General features: G+C 42.6%; 1 protein-coding gene across 1 annotated transcript in view; it reads left to right on the top strand.

Moving 5' to 3' along the window:
• nipbla (NIPBL cohesin loading factor a) overlaps positions 1–12,362 on the top strand; it is a gene marked incomplete in the record, with an annotated part of 27,613 nt that overhangs the window by 2,084 nt on the left and 13,167 nt on the right. Inside the window, 18 exon segments of the mRNA XM_035658386.1 lie at positions 657–728; positions 2,300–2,449; positions 2,643–2,808; positions 3,451–3,551; positions 3,650–3,761; positions 4,001–4,164; positions 5,271–5,419; positions 6,026–6,116; positions 6,460–6,681; positions 6,903–7,160; positions 7,261–8,009; positions 9,609–9,822; positions 9,973–10,149; positions 10,350–10,523; positions 10,902–11,063; positions 11,191–11,294; positions 11,392–11,478; positions 11,722–11,953. Of these exon segments, the coding sequence (XP_035514279.1) occupies positions 2,386–2,449; positions 2,643–2,808; positions 3,451–3,551; positions 3,650–3,761; positions 4,001–4,164; positions 5,271–5,419; positions 6,026–6,116; positions 6,460–6,681; positions 6,903–7,160; positions 7,261–8,009; positions 9,609–9,822; positions 9,973–10,149; positions 10,350–10,523; positions 10,902–11,063; positions 11,191–11,294; positions 11,392–11,478; positions 11,722–11,953 (3,226 nt within the window).

Below are 12,362 nucleotides of genomic sequence, written 5' to 3'. Positions count from 1 at the left end.
TGTTGTTGTTTTTTTTTTTTTTGCTTCTTCTACCACAACAAATCCAGTTTGATGGCTCCCCTGCAGTTTGCAGAGTGCGTACGGTGGCTGCTGGCTGCTGGAGGATGCAGCCCCCCACTAACGTTACCGCCGCCACCATCACAGTGCATCTGTTCCTTTGTGCTGCCTCCTGCCTGTCAGTCTCACAGCTGTCAGCCAAGCCCCTGCGTACCGAGGAAGAGCACACAGACCGAGCATGCTACCGCTACGGCCAGCTAATGTTAATGTTTACATCCATCCATCTGTTGATCTGTGCGGTGTTGTGCAGATTTGCTGTTTGCCCCGCTACGGTGATCGACTCGCACTGACTGTCTGGTTGCCACCGTTGTGTTTACAGATTCGTGTGGTGTCAGTGTTTAGCACAAGTTGCTGAACACATTTAGTTGGAAGTCACCAAAAACAAAAGGATTTCCTGCTGCATACTGTTGCATGCTGAGTTTGTATTGTGTAGCAGCGGTGACTTGGTTGTTGCAAATGTGAAATGCATGCGTGATGGTGAGTATTGTGATGCTCTAGCTGGCACTGTTTTGGTTTTACTCCCGTAGGCACAACTCTGTCTGCAAAATGTAGTTTTTACGTCACAAAGTCTGATGCAGAGCCGTGTTCTCTTTCAACAGATATAAGGAGTAGGACTTTTTATCTGAAATGTCAGTGAGTCCACCCGAGACTGCACAGAATTCTTCGAAAAGGTATTTCTACGACGGTTTGAGTCATTTTGTCATTTCACTGACATGCCATTATTAATAATAATGATGCCTGTTTAAGCTTAATTAGGACAACTTGTTAATGCGTTGTTAGGGACGGGTTGAGGCGAGTGCATGTAATCAGTGTATTCAATTTTGATTTCTGTAATATGTAAACACATGCTGACAATGTTGTCATGGAGAGAAATGTAGACAACAAGAGAGCCCTGCACTGGCCTTCTTTGGGCTTCATGTAGCAATCAGGTTCGTCCATGAAGCGTGGGCTGCGTTTAGATATTCAGAAAATTGCAGTTGGCTTTTCCCTCCGCTTTCTTTGACCTCCTGTACAGTCTTTCTTCAGAGGTCAAGGACACCTAACAAGCAAAGGGATTTAAAACAAATTAAGTGCTACTCAGGGCCCTAATTTGTGCCAATCTGTCATAATAAGCTGTGAGCAAAGAGCCCTATGCTTTGAAATGAATTAAAGGGAATACACGTCTATGGTAGTAACACAAAGACTGACATTAGTTGACTGCTTATTTAGTTTCACAGTACTGCCGCTGTTAAGTGTATAAGCAAAATCTAGTCTGATAAAAATTGGAGGGAAAATGGGAATACACAGAGTACAGCACCTACAGGATGTCAAGGTTTATTCACTAGTCCGTTATCGCTGGAGCTGTGTGTTATTCAAAAAATTTACATACTGTTGTTGTATGATACATGAGTACAGACCTGCTTTTTTCCACAAAACCGCATGAGCCAAACTTTTAAAAGCGTTGTCCGTTTTTCTGGTAAGCACCCTGATGTGTGTGTATATTTCATATCTGCTATTAGGGAAAATCGAAGTAATCTGACTTGACATTTAAGTGACTCATAAGCACCAGTCAGTACACTGAGGACGGTGTATCAGGAATCACACGCCCCTAATTCATTGTTGATTTCTGGCTGCTCATAATATGTACCGGTCAGAGAACATACTATCATCGATGGCAGCGTGGTCTAATAGTTAGTGATTGAATCGTAAAGCCTGGATTTAGTCCTCTGTGCATTTCTACCTGTTGAACATTTCTTTGAGTAAGAGCGTGACATTCCTGAAGCTGTGTCCCTGCATCCCAAACAGAGCGCACTGAGGATTCCCCCTTATGGATCGGTTACATACACGGATAATGATATACTAGACATACAAGCGAAAAGGGAGAGATCCTGCTTAACTATACAGTAAAGAACGTGACAGTTTATCTTGATTGACAAGATCTTATAAGACACATTTATTTGTGGCTTACAGATGATGCAGCAGACACCACTTCTCCTTTTCAAAACAGCGTCAGGGCAGACATACACACGGCAAATGCTTCTACAGTCGCTGTTCATTTGATTCCACATGTCTAAATACAATCATGATTATTTGTTTCATTTTCAGTTTTTGTTCCTTTCATTGTATCCTCTTTTCTCTGCCTCCTTTTTACTCATTTTGTAAATCTTGTAAGTCTTGCCCTCTTTCTCGGTCCTTCTCTTGTCCATCACTTATGCTGTTTTTGGTCTTTCTCTCCCCCCTGACTAACCTTCCTCTCACCTAGGTGTCAGGAGATGTGAGGACGGGTGTCGTCCATCGACCCCCTGATCTACCTGTGTATCAATACACTCCCCCACCCTCACCTTCAGCATGAATGGGGATATGCCTCATGTTCCCATCACCACTCTTGCTGGGATCGCTAGCCTCACAGACTGTGAGTGACACACAGCCGTGTTTGAAACACAGTTTCACAGTTTTGTTTCTGTTTTCTGTTCTAGTGTAAAATGCCAAGCTGTCTGAACAGATTGTAAATTTACAATTGTGTTTCTGTTTTTTCTCTGCTTTTGTGTCCCGTGTTGGTCACGCTTGTTGCTCACCCTGTCTGTCTTCACTCTTTTTCGTCTCAGTGTTGAACCAGCTGCCCCTCCCTTCCCCTCTCCCGGCCACCACCACTAAGAGCCTCCTATACAATGGAAGGATCGCAGAGGAAGTTACCTGCCTATTGGGCTGTCGGGATGAGAATCTGGCCTCCCAGCTAGCCCATGGCCTCAACCAGGTCTCCACAGAGCACATGTGAGTATGAAAGTGTCTATATGGCAAAATTGTCTCCTGAGCCTTAAGAGAGAGACAGGCCCTATCTGAGGCAACCGGTTTGCCTGAAAGTGGTTGGGCTGTCAGTGTTAGATCTTGGGGTCTGACATAACATAACATAAGGGATGCCACTGACTTATGCAGATGGAGATGTTGCTTAGGTTTCTTTACTAATTGAAATGCAAAAAGATACATTTTTAATGAGATGGAGACATGGAAGACTTAACACTTAGAAGCTGGAATAAATGTTAATGTTTTACCTGTGGGAAAATCTGCTAGATGCAAATACTACATATTAAAAAGTCAAGAGCTACATGTTGTGTATTAAAATTATGGTTTAAAAATTGCTATTTAACTTTAATGGTCAGGTCACTTTTATTTGGGGGCACAAAATAAGTCCTAATACAGCAGAAAATATCAAAGGGATGGCTGTCCTTCTGTTAAATCTCACAACCCTGAATTATAGGTTATATATTTATGAAATAAATCAAATGTACATTTAAATAATGCAATCAATAAATGTTTGCATTCATGCATGTTTTAGATTTTAGTTTTTGCCACAAAGTGTGCTCAACTTGCTCTCACCATTTTATGTGACTGAACTTGTTGTTTGTGTGGTTTCAGAGAGCTAAAGGACAACCTGGGTAGCGATGAGCCAGAGGGAGATGCACCACTGCTGTTGCAGACCATGCTGACCAGGAACCCTGGCATCTTCAGGGAGAAAAGTACGGAGATGCTTACCTGTTGCACGTCACGTCACGAAAGCATGCAGCCGTAAAGATGAGCTTCGTGTTGATATTTGCCGTATTTTCATTCTGAACAGATGTAATGCAGCAGCCAATGGTACCGCCGTACAAGATCACCCAAAATTCCATGCATAGCCCTGCCCAGTCTGCAAACTTCCAGCCGGCTGCAATTTCTCCCAATCCACCAAGGTGAGTCAGGCTGCAAAAAGGAGCTGATTTATATACACTTCTATGTGTAATTGTTGTTTACATATTTTCTCCTGTTTGGTGTTTCTCAGTTGCATTACAATATTTGATATTATTATCTAATTTGGCTGAATTACTGTATGAATATATATCAGATTAATTGAAAGAAAGATATTGTCTTTACGTTATACAACCTTATTATGTTGACTAATAATCATGCAACTTCCTTCTACTTTGTCCAGCCGGTTTGTGTCACCCCAGACCGGTTCAAGTAGTCGTTATATGGGCCAGCAGAACAGTCCAGTACCGAGCCCATACACTCCTCAGAGCCCTGCCCCCGGTTACATACAGCCGTATCCCCACCAACAACCACCCAGCTATAACCAACACCAACAGATACAACAAGGTGAGTGTGAGTTTGTGTGTTGCATGTTTTTTGTGCGTGTATGAGGAGACAGAGGTCCGAAATGTGGATCAGTGCTTTCTTGCGTCTGTCTGTGTAGCTGGCTGACGATCTGTATTTTTCATTGCAAGACCTCAGCACATGTCGCATGTGATTAGCAGCTGTGGTTTTGTAGACAAATATGTGGACAAATTTTTTGTCCCTTTGTTCTACCATTTCTTCACAGTAAAATCCCTCCACTGTTGCCTCGTTGCTTTATTGTTTTAATATATTTGTTGCGATTCACATAGTTTATATGTTTAACCAGGGATTTTCGGAATATATTATAAAAATGAAAGCTGCAACAGTGAGGATTGGGCCCTCACGATCCGCACGTCAGGGTGTGCTGCGGTTGTGTTATAAAACAACAGATCCTGTGTAGAACGTGCTGTGGAAATGTCATGGAAATCTAATACTTTTAATGATGATGATTGCACTGTCCAAATTTGAACAATACACGTGTGTACAGCTTTTCATATTTCATACATATCAGTAAAACGTGCCTCGGGGGCAGCTATTAGGGGGCGTGGTCAAGTAATTTTGCCACGCCCACTTACAAGAGCCACATCATTCATTCATTTTCACCACCACTTTTTTTGTGCCACATTTCATGAGTTTCCAAGCATGTTGCAGCAGCCAAATATGTAATTCATTGGGGAATAAAAAATGCTTTGCTGCTCGGGCCCTAGTAACAAGAATATTTTCAGAATAAAACATAAGAGTGTCCCATGCTTCAAAACAGGGAACCTATAAAAAAACTCTTTAAGCAAGAAATGGATAAAATATGGTAAAATGAAATAGAATAGTTTAATATTAAATAATTTGATTCAGTGTTCAGTAGTATATGACTATTTCATGACTTTAGCCCAGGGTTGATATTATCAGTCAGTACTCACTTATTTACTAAAAGAAATTTCAGTGCAGTAAATGTTTGATAAGCTTATTTATTTGTTTATTTATTTTTTTTATTTTTGTCATAAATTGAGCTTAATATTAGTTGTATTTGTGTTTTTCAGTTTAATTATTCAATTTTTATATAAAATTAACATCTTCCTTCTTTTATCTGGCAGTGTCTGTGACCAGTCCCATGGTTCCTGGTGGCATACGAAATATCCATGAGGGCAAAGTATCGGGGCAGATGGCCAACGCTGCCAACCACCACTCAGACAGACACGGCACTGAGGACTACCTGAATATTGTACACCGATTGAGCAATGAGGTACGACTGGAAAGACATGAGATATGTTTACTACCCAACCAATGCAAATGGAAAACATTGCTAAATTGATAAATATCTATTGTGCAATTGACAACTGTGCACAACCAGATTGAGACAGAATTACATTACAATATTTAAGGAAGTAAAGATGCTAAAGAGAATAAACATAATTTTGAAATGGATTTTCCATTTATATTTTCAATTAACATTGACATTGGGTTTGAGGTGGAATCTCACTGGCTTTTTTCACCCATCGAGGGAGGATGCACATGAGAAAGTGAGAGATAGTTAGGGAAAACATAGGTATGCAGAATAATGTGCACATAGTAAGGAGGTTTTACTGAAATGTTTGGTATAAAATATACTCAGCATTACGATTTTCAATTGTGGGAGAGCATTTATGTCAAATTCCAGTTATTTCCATTAGTTGTGTTAATACAATGGAGAGGTACTCACAGGCTGGAGTCAGTAATCCCTCAGAAGAGCTTCGTTAGCAACAAAAATTTAACTGTTGTCAAGCTATTTCTCCAGTAAATTTTTGGTTGAAGTTGCAGTGTAAAGTTCATACCTGGCAGCTTACACCTGTCTTGTCTGTGTGTTGTCCAGGAGGGTGACTCCACCATGAGGAATCCTTCTTTCCCTCTGAGGTCTCCACAGTCTGGCTGCTCCCCAGCAGGGAGTGAAGGAACGCCCAAACGTAAGGACACTGGAAGAAGAAAGGAGGCACTACAGTGCATTCACCCTGCCTACCCTTTTTTCATTTAGGGAACAGCTGCTTCCGGCTCTGTAATACTCATAATTTGAATTTCACAGCAACAGAATAATTTGAGGTCATTATCCCTCAATAGTGATACAAGGCCACAGTGATTTTCTTTCCAGTCTTAGTGGCCGTCTTCCTATATAGCATTGCACATTAGTAGAGTGGAATGCCTTTTGTAGACGCAGCTCTGTCGGTTTTCATCATAGTACTATGTCATTTTATTTTCACGTGTCTTTTAAAAAAATAACGTCCTTCTCTATTTGGTGTTACTTCCTCACAGCGGGCTCTCGTCCCCCGCTGATTCTGCAGTCACCACCTCCTTATGCGCCCTCACCAAGGGAAGGAGGACCTGACCAGAAACAGCAGCTCCAGCAAAGGAAGAAAGCCCCAGCGGTGAAAGAGGAGAAAGATATGTACGACATCGTAAGCTCTCCAAACAAGGACTCTACAAAACTCACCCTTAAGCTATCCAGGGTCAAGTCAAATGAGTCCGATACCCCAGGTAAGTAAAGCTTTTTGATCATCTCAGTCTTAGCTGTATTCCCATAATTTTGTTACTCAGTTTCCGCCACCTCCAATACACTAAAAGAGGTATGCTGTGCTTATATCTCATTTAGGAACGAAAAATAAATCTTGTCCATCAGAACTCTGGAAAGTACTGGAAACCATCAGCCCTGTTAATTAAGTACAACCCTGTAAAAGTGTTTTTTGTTAATATCTCAGGTGAGGTAATGCCAGGCATGGACCAGAACTCTGACAATATGGAGGCAGAACTGGGCTTTCAGCAGGTGCCTGTTCTCCAACAAAATCTAGGAGCCCGGCTGCAACAGCAGCAGCTCTCCCAGCAAGCAGGTGGTGCCAGTGGTTTCCAGCCTCCCAGTTCCCCTTACGACGAGGCAGAGCTGGATGCCCTCGCTGAAATTGAAAGGATAGAACGAGAGGCGGCCAGTGAGAAGTGCTCAAAGGAGGTTCAAGATAAAGGTGTGTAGGATAACTCTAAATATGACGTATTATGACGTATTTTGGAATGTACAACTTAAGAGGTTTTACAAGTTTTATCTTCATGTCTCTCTCTTTACAGACAAGCCTCTGAAGAAGAGAAAACAGGACTCTTTCCCCTTGGAGCCAGGTGCGGGAGGACCAGGTGGTCCCACGGGTGCCCCAGGCAGTGGATCAACAGGAGGGGGCAATGCAGGCAAACTGACCCCACAAGAGGCCACTGCAGCTGGGAACGGTGCCAGCCGCCCTCCCCTCATGGTGAGCATCGACCTCCAGCAGGCAGGCCGAGCTGATGGCCAGCTCGACCCCTGTCTGGCTGCCCCTATTCCAGCCCTTGAGGCCCAACGCTGGCCTGAAGAACCAGCTAGTGGTCCGGCTGCAGTGGAAGGTTCTGACACGGCTTTGCGGTTGAAACCAGATGGTCGACCGGAAGTCATCAAGAACAGGGTTGATAAACATGACAGCAGGAGAGAGGGTCGGGAGTCGTCAAAGCACCGACACGATGAGAAGTCCTCAGACAGACGGGGAGACATGCCAAAGTCATCAAACCGAGGGGAACATGGACGTGACAGGGACCGAGAATCTGACCGAGATAGGCGGCATCGGAGCGAGACAGGTGGTCGAGACAGACGCTCCCCCGACTCTCGCTGCCGAAGTGACCGAGATAGGTCCGGCTATCGGGCTTCTTCCACTGGAGAGCCTGGTCGGAGCAATAGGCCAGATGGTTCCAAACCGGCTTCTTCTGCTTCTGGTGCTAAACTTCCAGATTCTTTCCCTGCTCATCTCCTGGGAGGCCATAGTGGTGCACTGAAGAACTTCCAGATCCCTAAGGTGATCTGGGTTGACCCAAACCAAATATCTACCCACCTACCAATCATTCAGCTGTCACTGCCTGCAATCTCACAAAACCAATCTCACCACTGCTCACTTTTGTTTACAATTTTATTTTCCCATTTGTAAGCCTTTTGTTTATTCCTGGGAGTGGCCATAAAGAGTTACGTTAACACATTAACCTACACCTAACCATTTGTTAAAAGTAGTTCCTGTTGTTTTGTTTAATTTAAGTTTTTTTTTGTCCTGTATGTAAACAAAAGCAAATAACTTAAAGAAATGCTCCACTGCTGTTTCTCAGCTGTTGCCTGTTGGTAAAAATCTAATGAATGCACTTGCTGCCGACATCTCAAACAATTGGACTGAAAAAGCAAATTTTGCCTTGACAGTCAAGCTTACAATATCTATTGGCAAGACATTGTTCAGAAAAGCAACCCGCAGCCACTTGCCGTGACGCAGTTACAGTTACATGCTCCTAGATTATACTGCCAGTTGTTGCAATCAGAGTTGATAGTGTACCTGTAATGAATAGCTTGTCTACTGAAAACATGGCTGTTTACTATTTATGTCTTGTTAAGCTGAAGTTTGCATAGAAATGGTTAAGAGTCACCCTGGCAGGACTAAACCAGCTATGCAGCTTCTGCAGGGTTAGGTCCAACTGATCGGTTACAAGGTTACTGGCATAGGTCAAATGAATGGGACCACAATAACAATCTTTATTTATTGTGAGAGCTCCACTCTATTCTTCTCAGCAGAGCCAAGTTTTGGTTAAATTTTTGATCGTCAGTGTTTGTTAGTCATCAGTGTGTAGGACATTGTGATGTGAAAAAGTGTGGCATTGGTGTTTGACTTTTCTGTGCTGGATTGGATTGAATCACATACTCAATGTGTTATACACAAATGTAAGATTTTCAGCCTTTAGCAGAACAAACCTGCAGCGTTGTCCAGTGAGATACCAGTCTATGCTGCGCTGCTGATCAGTCGTTTTTAGATATTAATGACTTGCCAACTAGCTTAGCCAGTGCTTCTAGCTCAGAGGTGAACCAACAGAAAGCAACAGGCAGAAGAGAGGTATAAAGTCCTTGTTAGTGTAACCAGAGTTTCTGTCTGTGCAGTGTATTGTGTACTTGTTAGATGTGCAGTACTTGGACATAAACTTTGTCGTGCTGATATTGCCGAGAAACATTGAAGTGTTACTTTGTTGACGAGTGCAAAGGTCCACAACCGGCATCTCCAGTTTTGGCCCATCACCCCTAGTGGCTGGGAGGAGTTGCTGCCAACACTGCAGTGTTGACAGTGCACTATGCATTGACCATTACTCTCACAATTTAAGATATGGAGATAATGTTTGAAAAATGGTGGGGGGAGCATTCCTTCAAGTCTGGAAAACTATACTGGAAACTAACATCAAAATCTAATCTCATGTCAATCAGTTTGATCCATTGTTTACATTTTATTATCCTATTTTCTTTTCTGTAAACAAAGGTCATGTTTTTCTGTCCAAAACTTCAAAGTGTGAAATTTATTGAACTTTGAACTTCAAACACGACAATCGCAGAGGGCTTTCCTGACTCCTTTGTTTTGTTTTGTTTTTTTCAGATCAAACGTGATAAGGATGGCAGTGGGTCAACTGAAAGTCAAGTGTGGGGCCAGCCTAAGGTTAAACTGGAGAGGCTAGGTTTGGTGAAGGACTTTGAGAAGAGGCCCAAGCCTGTAGTCCTTGTGAAAAAGCTCTCCATTGACCAGATCCAGAGGATCATCCGGCACAGCAAGTCTGGAAAGAACAGGATCTCGTCAGGAAAATCTGGCAAAAGTAAGAACAAGAAGCAGTTTTGCTCCTTTCATTCAACTAACTACAGCATGTTCTATCTCTGTGTACTATGTTCTTACATGAAGATGAAAGAAAAAAATGGAATTGCCTTTTTGTTCATAACCTGAAAATCTTTTTTTGTCCAATTTTCAGGTGGCATGGACCCAGCAGTTCTGAACGAGCTTCCCCCAGAGCTGCTGGCAGAGATTGAGTCAACCATGCCCCTGTGTGAACGGGTAAAGATGAACAAGAGGAAACGAAGCACTGTAAATGAGAAGCCCAAATATGCTGAGGTCAGCTCGGATGAAGACTTTGATGCAAATGGAGAGTGTGAGTCAAATTATTGGATTCGTGTTAGTTCCTGCTGCAAATCTTCATGCAAGGTTTGATCATTTGACTTGTGAAATATTCTGAAAATGTCACGAGCTGACAGTGGAATCCTGTTGAGATTACTTTTTGTTAGTGTTATTCTCATATAACAGTTTTTTTTAGACTTTAGTGCCTGATTTCTTTATTTCTAATCTCTACAGCCGCAAGGAAGCGGCAGCGCCGAGAGAAAGACAGAGCCTGGGACTTTGAGGAAAGGGAGCGTCGTGGCTCAGGGGAACATCGGAAAAGTGGGCACCGGGACAGCCGACGAGGCTCAGGGAGCCGCTACAGAGACTCCTCCGAGGAAGATTCACCACCACCCAGCATAAGTGACGGTCTGTATTCAAGTGGTGTGCCACACCATTTCGAATTATGTTTCTCTTTCTTTTGATATGTGTGTGACAGTGATAGAAGAGCAAAGAATGTCTTTATTTGGCCTTCACAGTGAAATCTAATACCCCATTAGATTGGGGAGTAATGTTCTGATGTCCATATACAGAAAAATAAATTGATAAATGACATGGTATGACAGACTAGAAGGCAAGGAAATGCATATATATATTTTTTACTTGTCAGTGCCAGGTTAATGTGAGAAATTGAAACCCAGAGAGCTGAAAAAAGATTCTTAAAATAATGAAGAGACAGTGTTTGGTATCTGGCACACAGAATGAAAACATGACAACGAAAATTAAGATGAAATTTCTCTCACCCAGTTGCCAGAAAAATGAAGATAAAGGAAAAGCAGAAGAAACGGAAAGCATATGAACCCAAGCTGACTCAAGAAGAGCTGATGGACTCTTCCACATTCAAGAGGTTCTTAACAAGCATTGACAACATACTGGAGAATCTGGAAGATGTGGATTTCACTACCATGGGTAAATATCAGCGTTGATTGGCTTTCAAACTGCCACTATAGTCCATTTTGAAAATAGATATGCAGCAACCTCGCTGTATTTTATTGTGATATTGTCTAATGTTACGGGTTTTTTCCCCCCCCAACAGCAGATGATGATGAGATACCTCAGGAACTGCTGCTTGGTAAACACCAGTTGAATGAACTGGGCAGCGAGTCCGCCAAGATTAAGGCCATGGGCATCTCCAGCAGGGTATGGGGTTAGACTTTAGTTTGACTGATGTGGAAGTGTGATGCTGCTTCAGATCAAATTAAATAATGTAAAATAATGATCTTTGTTGTTGTTGTAGATTCCATCAGACAAGCTGGTGAAGCTGCTAAACATACTGGAAAAGAATATCCAGGATGGGTCCAAGCTCTCCACCCTGATGAACCATGTGAGCTCCCTTCCTCCCTATTTCTGTGTTAAATATTTGTTGCAGTGATATTTAACTAACTGCGGAAATGCAAACATTATCCATGTGCAGAAATCAAAAGATACTGTCACTGGCAGCAAAAGCAGAACATTAATTGTTAAAATGCTACAAAAGATTTCTTTGCTAGACTGACTTAAAAACCTTCCGCCTCCAGATAGTGGTTTATTTCTGTATTTATTTTAGTTATTTCCTTTCTAACCTCAGGACCATGATGCTGAAGATGAGGAGAAGCTCTGGAGAGACCTGATAATGGAGAGAGTCACAAAGTCAGCAGACGCATGTCTGACGGCTCTTCACATCATGACCTCGACAAACATGCCGAAGGCTGTCTACATAGAAGACGTCATAGAGCGGGTGCTACAATACACCAAGTTCCATCTTCAGAACACACTGTATCCACAATACGACCCGGTCTACAGGGTGGACCCACATGGAGGTAGGGATAAACAAAAAGCCCAGGGGTCTCATTTATAAAACTATGTGCGTGGATCGTTACTAAAAGGTACGTAACGGCCAAAAGCCAAGTTTTGCGTGCGCCAAAAAATATTCAGACTTTATAAAACCCCCTGCGTAAGCGCACACCCTGTAAGCAATTTGCTTTATAAAATCACAGAGTGCCTTACCCAAGTGTGCGCACTGAATCAGCTTCCACGTTTCCCTTCCTGTACAAATGCCCCATTTTTAAGCCATAAAATGGTCAAAATGCAAACGACCTCGATGAATGGCGATCTGCATATAAACCAGACTCAGATGCAAAGTATTATGTCTTGTCGGCAACCAACCTAGCAGAAGGACTGAGGAAAAGCAAAAAAGTGAAAATTCACGGAGGTTTCGAAGCTGGATCC

This window comes from Morone saxatilis, unplaced genomic scaffold, assembly GCF_004916995.1.
Source record: "Morone saxatilis isolate NCDOM2014 unplaced genomic scaffold, NCSU_SB_2.0 Contig16, whole genome shotgun sequence".
NCBI classification, from domain to species: domain Eukaryota; kingdom Metazoa; phylum Chordata; class Actinopteri; family Moronidae; genus Morone; species Morone saxatilis.
The sequence above is the reverse complement of the archived record's forward strand: the minus strand, read 5'-3'. Positions and strand labels throughout refer to the sequence as shown.